Source organism: Barbatula barbatula (assembly GCF_947034865.1).
Source record: "Barbatula barbatula genome assembly, chromosome: 7".
Classification (NCBI taxonomy): domain Eukaryota; kingdom Metazoa; phylum Chordata; class Actinopteri; order Cypriniformes; family Nemacheilidae; genus Barbatula; species Barbatula barbatula.
In genome coordinates this window covers 11,567,686-11,580,893 of record NC_136770.1, presented here as the reverse complement: position 1 = coordinate 11,580,893, position 13,208 = coordinate 11,567,686, and the positions used below count along the sequence as shown (strand labels likewise).

The following is a 13,208-nucleotide window of genomic DNA, read 5'->3' as shown; positions in this document are numbered from 1 at the left end:
AGCCAGCAAATTTTCTCTTAAAATCTGTTTTACCTATATATTATTTGATTTTAGATTTGTAATATATATATATATATATATATTTATTTAAATATATTTTTATACTTGTATTTTTATTTTATTAACATTATTAAAAATAACTGACTAATTGCGTGCATTGCGTGCTACATTGGCTAATTATATGTAAATGCACTTGTCGCTGATTGGTTCCGTTTTGGTGTGAGATCTCTAATCTAGATCATAACCTGCTCCAGAGCCATCTAAACCGGCTTCATGGTAAAGGCCCCAGGTCAGGTGATGTCTGTTTATTTGTTAATTCAGCAACTGTACTAAATCAAATCCTTGGATTGTTTTTGTTAGTTTCTATGAGGTAACGTAGGTGCTCAGCCTTTGAGAAGTGCTATGGTACCATGTGTTTCTCAATCTTTTGTGACTTTAGTGCCAAAGTTGCTGGTCATGTCATCGAGCGATTCTGTATTTATTGGTATGGTTATTAGAGGAGTCAGATCTGGCAAAAAAAAAACATCACAAGCCTATTTTTTTGGGAACTCATAGCTCTCAAAATCGCGGGAAACACACTACAGATGCAATGTGCTCCAACCACCACATGGATATTTGCTTATTCTTTATGTTGTATATATAGGTCATTGTATTTTTGTAAAAGAAATCAGTCTCACTACAAGCAAAGATAGTTTCAATTTTTATTAAGCTTTTTGGACAGTTTGTTTTTTCCAGTGTTGACCATAATTGTTTGCTTTGTCATTGTTGCATAACTCTTATAAGGCTATTTAAGAGGGTCGTTGCTATGGTTTCAGGCCAACCTGCATAGCAATTGGAAGACAAAAGGGGCTGGACACTGATCCATTAGCAAGAATAAGCAATAGATGATATTACTTCATATTTGTTGGCACAAAATTGTCTGCCTTTTCCATCTAAATGTTGTCTGCTTTTTCCTTCAAAATTTTGTACTTTCATTTTTAATAAACATGATTTGAATATTAAAAAGAAAATAAGCTATTTAGTGTAAATGATAGACTTTGGGAACTTTAGGATTTCCAAAGCAGATGGCAGTTTGAAAATACTTCAGAGTCTCTTTCAAAGTCTGAAGGTTTTAAAGGCTGAATAGAATAACATCCCTGCCCAGATCCAAAGAGTTTAGAGGAAAAGTGGGGGAGACCACTGAAATGGCTGCAACAAAATGGCTACCTTAGGGAATGAGGCAAAGTACAGCTGGTTACCAATTTCCTATGAATGAATTTAACTACAATTCAGAAGCATCATACTTTAGAGGTATACAGTATATTTTCCCCAACCCATAGCAAAGGCAACTATGAAAAAGAGCAGCTTGATAAACCCAAGAATTGACAATTGTAACGAAACAATGGTTGTGTAATGAAGTACAAAAACAAATAATCACTTAAACCTGGATTGTTACAGACCTGAAGCATTACGGAGTAATTTTGTTTTCCTTCCAATTTGTCATTCTCTTAAAATTTAAAAGGTTGAATAATTTCCTACAAATTCAGCAAAACTGAGGCGGACCAGAAAGAAGCCACCACTATAAACAGATAGTCGTTTACCACCTGTTCATGTGTTCATGGGTTACAAAAACCATCTCCAAAACCCTTTCCATTGTAAGACCAATTTTAAAGGAAGGAAACGTGATACATCAGGGGTCAGAATTCACATCCAAATGTTTCAAATGAGAGACAATATTAAGGGGGTCCAGGAAGTTGTAACAACCATTGACAAACACATTTCAGAAACGTTTGGGTCCCCATGGAGATGATTTTGCAGCAGCCACAGGTGTGCCAAAACTGGGAAATTCCTCAGAGCTGCTCACATCTGGGGCCTGCAGTCAAAAAGTGACATTAGGTCAAATCCAACAATCCAGAGTTACATTTGAAATGAAACCCTTTTCATCTATTTAACAGGCAGAAAGCAAGGTCTAATGGAAATGTTTAACTTCTAAAATATAGCCATCTCTCAAACTACCTATAAGAATATGGCACTCAAAATAAATTGTTTACCTTTTCATTACCAGTGGTCCAAGGAGCCTCCCTCACAACAAAGCCTTTGGATGGGCCACGAGGTCCTTCCACGCTGGAAGCAGATCTACCAGAAGGCTTCATATAAGCCATTTTGGCTTCATTTTCAACCACATCGGCGATCTGAAAACAACGATTAAGTTACCTTTTATCAAAAAAAAAAACATTTTCTTGCTTTTGCTAAATGCCAACTAAATCTCACATATTCCTCCTCCAGGTTTAGAAGGTGATCAATGGCTTCATCCACCTGCTCTGGACGACCAGTCACAGTCACTAAATTGGGATCTGAAGCTCCACTCTGAGGGAACCGAACATCAACCTGGAAAAAGAAAAAAGATTGGATTCTTCCTGTCCCTGATTTATGGCATTTCATTAGATGGTGGGCATTCATACAACCATTGCAATCCAAAATGTCAAGAGTTTAGCTCCTTTTCCTAAAGAAGTTTACATTGCTGTTTATAACTTTTAATAAGTTATAACAGCAAAGTTACATCAGTTCCACAGGAAAAAAACAGCTTATGACATAAGTGGGGTTTAATGGTGGGACTAGCATTGCCAGGTAAACTAACAATATTTAGGAACACCGGTCAAACTTCACAGGTCCAATTCTCACTATTAACAAACCATTAACTAGGACGTTTGCATCAATAAACTCCTAATTTGGTGCTTGTATGATAGTTGTAAGGTTTAGGTATTGGGCAGGATTAGGGATGTAGAATATGGTCATGCAGAATGTGTGCTTTATAAGTACTAATAAACAGCCAATATTCTAACAATATGCATGCCAATAAGCAGGCTGTTAATAGAGAGAATTGGTCTCTAGGTTAAGGTGTTCCGGTAACATTTTAGTATACTCACCTTAAATTCATCCATTATCTTTCGAATGCCCTTGCCACGTGCCCCTATTATGCGAGCATGGACCTTGCTGTCCAGGGTGATGTCCTCGGAGATCATTTCATCTAGGTCATTCACTATAGCCTGAATAGCATCACGTGCTGCCACTGCGTTTTGCTCATACCCAGAAATAGTAATCTGATCCTAATGAACATTTAAAAATAAATTGATGGCCATACAAGAATGATTCATTTGCCCTTTTCTTTTTAGGCTTCAGTTCATTACCTGGTTTTCATCATTTTTTTCCGGAAACTGAATGTTGACCTCATGCTCATTGCGGATTTGGGTAATTATGGCACCCTTACGTCCAATGATTTTGGGGTGATACTTGGGATCCACAGTGATGGTCAGCTTGAAGCTCCTGAGAGCCTGTTAAGAAATGCAAACTGTTAAAGAGCTGCAATCCATAACTTATATTTGTTAAAAAGAAACAGAAGTAAACTACTTCTGTTTCTTTTTAACCAATAAAAGTTATTAAAGCAGTAAAGACATTAAAAATACCAGTGCTTTCAAGCAAAGGCAGTAGTTCTGAACAGAGGACCCAGCTTCTATATCACGTGTGTGGATGCTGCTGCTGGTAGTGCATTGTGTTCTAACAAGTCACTTAGTGTGGGTTTAGCGCCATCTAGAGGTGAGGTCTCGAATCGCAACCAACCGCTCACTCCATCCCTCGTTTTCAAAGCACTAACTACTGAGGCTGCGAGAGGATTTAGACATCTTGTTTTACTTTTTTCAGCTGTGCTTCACAGACAAACTGCGCATCAAAAATAATCGCAACGATTTAACCAGCTCGATTTAAGCACATTTTATTGTGCATAGCACTATCACAGCAGACATCTGGGTAATATCAAGTAAAATTCTAAGTTTATTATCAAGTCCTTATTCTAATGACATCTAGGAATCAGCTGTTAAAACCACAAAAGTTTAAGCTGTGAAGAAGCTGGAGTGAAAAGGGAAAATGACCGCAAGTCTGGGTTAATATTGACAGGGCTTTTGAGAGGTGGCTCCAAGATCTGAAAGCTTCATCACTAATGCAATGATGGCTTTTCCGCTGAACATGTAAGACAAGTGTAACAATTTACTTTAATGCATACCGATTTGGAAACAACAAGGCAGCAAAAAGTACAACCCGAAAGAAAATAAATGTAATTTTTCTCAACCAGACTGCGAGAGGCAAAAGGACCAGATTGGATCTTAAAACAGTCTCCCTGCTAATATTAAACCTGCATTATCCTGCCTTTAAACTCACCCGATCCTCCTGCTCAGCCTGTAGCTCTTTGACACGATCAAGAAGACCCTCTTTAGCACGGTCAAGGAGAGAGGCCAGGCCAGAAATGGAGATAATGTCAGACTGTAACTCCGGAGAAGGCACTTGAATATTAACCTGAGGAAAAGGGCATTTTTCATTTTACAGAAGGGCAGTGAGACAAATTTAACAAGAGAATTAATGAACAATGCACTGTAATTTTAATGCAATGAAAATGTATAACTCAAATAAAATCAGCTTTTTGAAAAAAAAAGTAAACATATAGCTGTATATAGACCACTCACTATTTGCCTGCCTACACAATGATCAAATTCAGGCAAACTTTAACATATAGATCTCTTTGGACTAGGGATGCACCGAAACTTGGCCGAAGCCGAATAAAAATGAAAGCCTTGGCCAAATACCGAACACAGCTTTTCTTATTTCTTCTATTTAGCCAATTTTTTCACTATTGCATAAACTGAATGGTCAAAATGTGCTTTTTATATTTTGTCTTGCTTTTCAATATAATACAATATAACTAAAATCTAGCAAAACAAGTTGGCTAAATTGAAACAAAAATGTGTCCCTCTCCCATCTTGAAGAGCCTATATTAGGCTTATAACTGAAAGAATGTACTGTACAACAAGTGTCCTTCAACATTATAAGCTAAAACTATGAATAAACAAACTGTTGAATTATTAAAGGATACACTGCAAAATCATTTAAAGAAAAAAAACATCCATGCAAGCAATTCTGAATGAAACCTTTTCAGTTCGCGTCTCTCCTCCAAACTCAACCCACAAAAGCTGACTGTGTTCTCTCAGAAGGTGGACTCATGGCCACGATGCACAGAACATACTTGTACAGGGAATTGTGCACGCGACCACTGTTCATAATGTAGTCAGCGGCAGGGCTACATCAGACAGCCCGCTCCAGTTTGAAGTACACAAGTTACAAACCTGTAAAGACGCTTTCATTCAAAAATGTACTGTCGCAGCACTTTTCGTAGCGTGAGATTCTCTGACACTTAATGCTCCACACACTGCCGACATGTTTGCGGCATTAATAAAGTGTATGCCCCTCTCTCTCTCTGCGACGATTTATCTATCAACTTTTAATACTTTGAGACCCTGCGGATACCCTGTTATTGCATCACCTGCTGCTCCTGTTGCCTAGGACATGGAGAGGTTTCCGAATTTTTTATGAACTTCGGTGCCAAATGTTTTATTTCAGAGTTGAGAATTGGATAGTCTTAAACCTGAGAAAATGTTTATTTTCTGCATGCTATGCCAAGCCAAAAGACTAAAGGACCAACCTCAAATTCATCCATCATCTTGCGGATTCCACTTCCTTTCTGGCCAATGATGTAGCGATGAAGCTCAAAAGGCACTTCTACCTCAATGGACACAGGAACCAATGCCTATATACACATTAAACATTGAAATTAACAAATTCGATTAGATTATATTCAAAATGCACCCAGTACACAGAAAAGCCATTTTTAAATAAGTGAAACTAGCCAGACCTTCAGAGCCTCAACAGCAGCTTCACACCTCTCTTTACGCCCAGAGAGCATAATGATGTCACATTTCCTTGGGGCAGAAGGATCGACAGGCTCTTTAACCTCTCCGTTGGCCTCTCCATTCTCCTGAACTGAGACATTTGTTGAAGAAGCTGATTAAACAGAAGTCAAAGATTAGATTTGATGAGCTTATATTCAAATATTAATTTAATGCCTTTTCTAATGCCATTTTTATTAGTGTAATGCTCTACAAGGACTATGATTATACCAATATATAAAGTGCTTAATTTATTAGAGCATCTGTCATAGAAAACAAATATGTTTAGGAAATCTACGTTTCAAAAACTTGTTGAACCCTTATGCGGTCTTTGTTTGGGGTGTACACTCATGGTCTTTGGGGTCTCTAGAGACTGGCAATAAAATGTAATTTTACATTAAAAAAAATTTACATTCGTAAGAATTTCAATCACAAAACTTACTGGGCAGCCTGCTAATTACAGATATTCAAAGTAGATCAGATGTAAAATAATAACACATTGTAAAATACAATAAGTAAAAACAAAAGATCATTTCAAAAGTTCAAAAACAGTTAAATAAAGAATGCGTGCTGCATTTTTCCCGCCAAAGCAGGCCGCATGAAGAGCAGAACAACACGTGCTTATTTTAATAACACTAGTGCAGACACGCAGAGCAGGTAAATGGACACACAACAATAAACAAAATGCAGCAAATATTAAAGCATTTGTATCCGTCAGTTTGTTTACGGTTTGCTATGTTTCTCCAACCTTTCAACCATATTTGTGGTATTTGATTAACCATAACGTTTTATCTACATTTAGCATTAGCATTATTGATCAGCATTTAAAAATGTGGACTCACAATCGAAATTGATTTTTATAACAAGCATCAAACGATTAATGTCAAGCATTGATTTCACTAAGATTTTGGTATTATTCAGTCAACATTGAAGATAGTGTTATATTTTCACAGAATGTTCTGTAGGATGATTTTATTCTAGGACCTTTGCTGGGTTTTCACAAGCAGGGTCACATTTTGTAATGAACAAGGTTTTAATTTGTGAATTATTTAAAGATAGTAGTTCTGGTATGAAAGTGAAAAGGTGACTTGGCATGGAAAGGGTAATTTAGATAACTCCGTTTTCATTTTTATATAGCATTTGAATTGTTACATTACATTTGCTGTTTGCATGTTGTCAGTAGTTTTTTTATTGACAAATATGAATTATCAGACTTCTATTAAGAGGGCATTACCCTAAAGCCACAGAGCCTATACATACATATATCAATGTATAAAATAAATGGCCCGATAAAATATCATAATTTAGCCCAGTTGTATACACTGTGTCGAAGATGATTAAATATTTATTTATTAAAAAACATTGTCCGGACCACCTCTTCGAACTTTAATTGAATACCTCTGCTATGCAATGATGGGGCAACAGGTGAAATCAATTACCTTGAGCTGCTACGAGAGGTGGTCCGGGATAAAATACTTCCATGTCTTTTAGTAGAGGCTCTCTCGCTCACATGTTGCTTTTTCCAGTTTTTCCTCAGTTACCTTTGTGCAATTTTTTATACTAAATTCCACACACGTAAATTTTGTTTTTCCCTAGACGTAAATATATTTTAGATTTTTTAATTTCTTATTTTGTTAAATCTCGGTCACTGGCCTTTGGAGGGGATGTAGAGTGAAGGTAAAGGGGGAAATTTGCTTGTAAGCGTTCTAGTCATCTTCGGTCTGAAAATTAGCTACTCCTGGTTGTTCCATCAAAACAATGCACCAAATTGCTTGCAAAAACCTTTACTCATTCTGTAACTCTGGTAGAATGAACTGACAGCCTCCATCAGAGCTGCAGCATTCTTCACAACTTTCTAAAAACAACTCATAATACCTGTTCCACATTTATTTGACCAACCAATAACAATCTATGTCTTCAGCTTTAAACAGTACAGATAGTTTAATGCCATGTTACCAGAAGCATTAGAGTGTTGGCAAAATGTTATATGCTCTCCTACTCGTATGTTGCATTGGATAAAGGCATCTGCCAAATTAATAAATGTAATATAATAAATGCTTTATTATGAATAGCCAATAATGGTATTTACCTTGCAGGTCTTCTCTGTCTGGAAACTTGATCTGAACATTGTGGTCTTTAGTAATCTGCTGTATGCGTGAGCCCTTTGGCCCCATTATTGAGCGGTGGAACTTCTGAGGGATCACACACTCCATGGTCACTTGTGCATCCTGTGGATAATGAGGAACGTTACCACCTTAAAATAACAACAGCTGTCTGAGACATACTGCACGTACGGTTTGTACCTATTGCAGATTGTGTAAGCTACTCACCAAATCCTCAATCAACTCCAGCATGCGTTTTTTAGCAGCCTCCACACAATCTTTGGCACCCTTCAGAGTAACCTTATCGCTCTGTGAGGCAGTCCGGGGGAAACTGACGATAACACCACCATACTCTTCAGCAATCTCCCTCAGGACCTGACCTCGACGTGCCACAAAGAACCTATGGTGCTTTGGATCAACGGTCATAACATCCTCTACCACGTTATCCTAAAACAGTAAAGATGTTTGGGCTACGTTTCCCTTTAAGAGTTATTTTTGGGATATTGCTCAACTGAAAAGGGAAACCTACCAAGCTTTTAATGAGTGCCTCCAACACCTTCTGTGCTTCTGCCACAGCTTCCTCTGTACCAATGACTGTGATCAGCTCCTGATCCTTGTCCTCTTGAGTAGGAAAGATTATTCTGGCACCCGTGCTGTCCCGCACTTTCCGGATATTTCCGCCTCCTTTTCCAATAAGGAACTTGTGGTATTCAGGTTTGGCACAGAGCTCAACTGTGTGGCTTTTAATTTGCTATTACAAAACAATCAAAACGTTGATTTTTCAGTATGAATAATCTAACTATGTGCAATTAAGAGTAATCAGATCAATATTCTTGTACTGATTTATATAAATTTTTATTTGGTTAGATAAATATTGGTTTATTAATATAAAAATTCCTTTTAACTTCAGCTTTATGGTTGACCAACATAGGTTTTTAATGGCCGATGCAGATATTAAGAAAGCACTGTGGCCGATAAGAGGCAGATATAAAACAAATGCAATTAAATGAGTAAACGGGAGACATACATACAGAAAATTGCAAGTAAATTAACAATTATTGTCCATTATGTGCCTAGTTAGAAACGGTCATGAACGCATGATATTGTTCACAAATGACATTACATTAATTGTGGGTAGCGAAACCTGGCTTAATGTGAATAAAATATAGCAATTGAAACATTATTGATACTTGCTAACAAAAATCTCATCCACCTTCGCCAACCCAGTTTACGGTGATCATATTACATCAATAAGTGGCAAATGCCTGATTTAGTATTTTATTCATAAAAATGGCACTAAGATGTAGTGCTATATCACGACCAAACTGAAAATATAGTCCATTTGTAAAAATAAATGGAAACCCTTAGTAATAAATGGAAAAAATTCCAAATACTGGTAGATATTCCAGCCAAGGGGTCTATCACTAGTTCAGCTTAATGCTTGATCGAGTTCGGTTTCAAACGTGGGCCACTTCCTTAACAAAAACCCATTTTTTAAAACAGACCTTCAAACGTTAGCCACTTTCTTAATAAAAACCAATTTTTAATACAGACCTTCTCTTCCGCCAGGGACAGCAGCTGCTTCTTGGCTTTCTCAACCTCCTCTGCTGGGCCTCTGATTGTCACTGCATCAATGCCAGATCCCTCTGTGGGGAAATGAATGTGGACGCCACCACACTCCTCCATGATGGAACGCACAAAACGCCCCTTGGAGCCAATTAAAGAGTTGTGCAATTTTGAAGGAATGGAAACCTCCAGCTCCGTAATATTTGCCTGCACAAACATTTAGGAAAAATTAACATGTCTTATCCGTCCCCATGCTTCTCAAACGGTAAGAAATCAATCTCAAGATGCATTAACTTAAGAGTCATTCTATAATTAGGGGTACATGTCATGTCCATGGCTCAATTTTAGTCATTTTTCATTGACTTTCACCCTTCAAGAAATTATCACTTTTACATCAGGGGACATTTCTCATTCATTTAATAAAAAAATTAACAAATGCCCATCTTTAATGCTGCAGAAATGGCATATTCTATCCTAGAAATTGCAGTTTTTGTGCTGTCTGATTTAGTAAATGTGAGATTTTACTCGTCAGATTAGCTCTAAAATACATGTTTCTGTTTACATGTATATATACACTGCTCAAAAAAATAAAGGGAACACTTTCATTCATTCAGATCTAGGATGTGTTGCTTAAGAGTCTTATTAAATACTTAGTTGAATGTGCGGACAACAAAAATCACACAAAAATCAATGTAAAGAACAATGAAAATCAAATCCATGGGTTAATAAATTTGGAGTCACACTAACAATTTAAGTGGAAAAAACACTACAGGCTGATCCAACTTTGAAATGAGGCTCAGTAGTGTGTGTGTGGCCTCAACGTGGCTGTATGATCTACCTACAACGCCTGGGCATGCACCTGATGTGGCAGATTGTGGTGCACTTGGTGTTGGTAAATGGAGCGAGACATGACTTCCCAGATGTGCTCAATTGGATTCAGGTCTGGGGAACGGGCGGGCCAGTCTATAGCTTCAATGCCTTTGTCAGCAGTTCCTGCAAGACGCACTCCAGCCACATGAGGTCTAGCATTGTCTTGCATTAGGAGGAACCCAGGGCCAACCGCATCAGCATATGGTCTCACAAGGGGTGTGAGGATCTCATCTCGGTACCTAATGGCAGTCAGGCTACCTCTGGCGAGACCATGGAGGGCTGTGCAGCCCTCCAAGAAAATGCCACCCCGCACCATTATTGACCCACTGCCAAAGTGGTCATGCTGGAGGATGTTGCAGGCAGTGGATGTTCTCCACGGCGTCTCCAGACTCTGTCACATGTGCTCAGATGAAAGCAGGTTTACACTGTGAAGAGCACCAGTGGCGAATTTGCCATTCTTGGTGTTCCTATGCAAATGCCAAACGTCCTGCCCGGTGTTGGGCTGTAAGCCTCATAGCACCCTCATGGTGTCAGTTTCTGACTGTTTGAGCAGACACATGCACATTTGTGGCCTGCTGGAGGTAATTTTGCAGGGCTCTGGCAGTGCTCCTCCTGTTTCTCCTTGCACAAAGGTGGAGGTAGCGGTCCTGCTGCTGGGTTGTTGCCCTCCTACGGCCTCCTCAAACGTCTCCTGATGTACTGGCCTGTCTCCTGGTAGCGCCTCCATGCTCTGGACACTACGCTGACAGACACAGCAAACCTTCTTGCCACAGCTCGCATTGATGTGCCATCCTGGATGAGCTGCACTACCTGAGCCACTTGTGTGGGTTGTAGACTCCACCTCATGATACCACTAGAGTGAAAGCACCCCTAGCATTCAAAGGTGACTAAAACTTCAGTCAGAAAGCCTAGGAACTGAGATGTGGTCACCACCTGCAGAACCACTCCTTTATTGGAGGTGTCTTGCTAAGTGCCTACAATTTCCACCTCTTGTCTATTCCATTTGCACAACAGCATGTGAAATTGATTGTCAATCAGTATTGCTTCTTAAGTGGGCAGTTTGATTTCACAGAAGTGTGATTGCTCAAAGAAATAAAGGGAACACTTAAACAACACAATGTAACTCCGTGCAATCCCTAATAAGAAATATACAGTGACTTGAACTAGTCAGCAAGTTTAGCCTAAAGTCATAGAAAAATGTGTCACGTTTGTTTGTGACGGCGTGTTGTTTCATCTATTAGTGCACATGACCCTTTCAGTTGAATTGTTGTAAATGTCAGAAGTTTGGTCTGTACACGCGCTTAAGACCTGAAGGAACTTTAGGTGGCTGTAGAGATCCGCCAGCTGCTCTTTCACTGCATTGCCCCTCGAAAACAGACCTTGCGCTTTACAAGGTTTCATTTTTCTCAAGCAACTACATTAAATAATTAATTGTGTATATCTGAGAAACCATTGCGTGATGTTGGACATGTCACTTTACTGAATTATAGGGAGTAACAATTTCTTCAAATTTCCCTCCAAAAAAGGAAATTACAGTGTGGCAAGTCATAACTTATCTTCAATATTTTATAGATATTATCATCTACAAATAGATAAACATTTTCTGTTGAACTTGCATCACATGTTATACGGTTTTATACGTTATATTCTTTCTCAACATATTTATAAATAAGTTAATCAAGGTCATTTGCAAACTGCTGACCTTGGACTAGTTAGTTCAAGGCCCTTAAATAGCCAAAATATCAACTGTTACCAGTCAACTGTGTTACCTATCAACGGTTGACAATGTTGGCTTAAAAAAGTGATAATATACGTTTTAGAATTAGATGTTATGCAATGTGTATACACGATAAGGTTAAAAAACTCAACATTTTCCACATACCGTCATGTTTAGGGCTGCAACAACGAATCGATAAAATCGATAAAAATCGATTATTAAAAATGTTGGCAACGAATTTCATTATCGATTCGTTGTATCGCGCGACTATAACGCGCGCCACATGTTTGAGTGGCGTGAGCGTGGCGTTTCTGTTGCGTGTCAGCTCTGTGGCGGCTGCGTCGTGTTTTCTGTATCTTTGCACACCAGCACCGTGCCTGACGCGGCGCTGGCGCGCTGCTGCTGCTAGGTGACATAGAGGGAGGCCGCCGACAGACAAGGGTCTTGTATTCACGACAAGTTTAAACTTTTTTCACATAACCTACACCTTCCAAAATCCGAAAAATGAGTAAGTAGGCTGTCTGTTTATTTAAATAACATTTCCAAATGTTTTGTAGATTTATTACCTGATGTTGGACCGTCACTCAGATGACACACTAGACTACGTTGTTATTGTAGTGTGTCATATTTTTTTCCATTTTTAATCACATTGTTAAGAGCATAAAAAACAAAAATAATTCAGTCACCAATACATTTTGGGGTTTAATACGAACCACAATTCGTATTAAGATGATTCTCAGATATGTTATTAAAGTTGTAACGTAATCAATTGATGCACGAGTTTACTTTATGCAATATGTGTTTCAGATGGACATAAATTAATATTCCCATTCAATGCAATGTATCTTTTCATTGGATAGCCTAAGCATTTTCTTGGAGGAAGATTTTATGGAAAAAAGTAGTTAATTGGAGTATTCATTTGCAACATTTTAGTAATAATATCTCATACTTAATAGGAATATTAATGTATAATTTATTTCAATATTCACTTGTTGTTTCTCCAAAAATGCATTATAAACATGATTTAAGTCCTGATGTTTTCTACAGTGGACATGTAAACCCCGTAACGTGTAGATGTTGGTTTAATGAAATTCAATTTGAAAATACGTTCAAATAAATGATGATTAGCTTTCAAACATCAAAATGGCATTCATTAATATGTATTCGTGTACACAATTACATATAAACATCTTTTCTTATTCT

General features: G+C 38.1%; 1 protein-coding gene across 2 annotated transcripts in view; it reads right to left on the bottom strand.

Annotated features, from left to right (window-relative positions):
* Positions 1–687: 687 nt before the first annotated feature.
* Positions 688–13,208, bottom strand: part of hdlbpa (high density lipoprotein binding protein a) — a 40,115-nt gene continuing 27,594 nt past the window's right edge. Inside the window, exons 17-28 of one of the 2 annotated variants that reach the window (XM_079460275.1) lie at positions 9,407–9,625; positions 8,382–8,603; positions 8,081–8,299; positions 7,840–7,978; positions 5,717–5,865; positions 5,507–5,611; positions 4,192–4,326; positions 3,168–3,311; positions 2,907–3,086; positions 2,251–2,367; positions 2,031–2,171; positions 688–1,852 (exon numbers count right to left, since the gene is read on the bottom strand). In XM_079460275.1, the coding sequence (XP_079316401.1) occupies positions 1,760–1,852; positions 2,031–2,171; positions 2,251–2,367; positions 2,907–3,086; positions 3,168–3,311; positions 4,192–4,326; positions 5,507–5,611; positions 5,717–5,865; positions 7,840–7,978; positions 8,081–8,299; positions 8,382–8,603; positions 9,407–9,625 (1,863 nt within the window). In that variant the 3' untranslated portion in view covers positions 688–1,759. The remainder of the gene's footprint in view (positions 1,853–2,030; positions 2,172–2,250; positions 2,368–2,906; positions 3,087–3,167; positions 3,312–4,191; positions 4,327–5,506; positions 5,612–5,716; positions 5,866–7,839; positions 7,979–8,080; positions 8,300–8,381; positions 8,604–9,406; positions 9,626–13,208) is intronic. The other variant, XM_079460276.1, reaches the window with a different exon arrangement.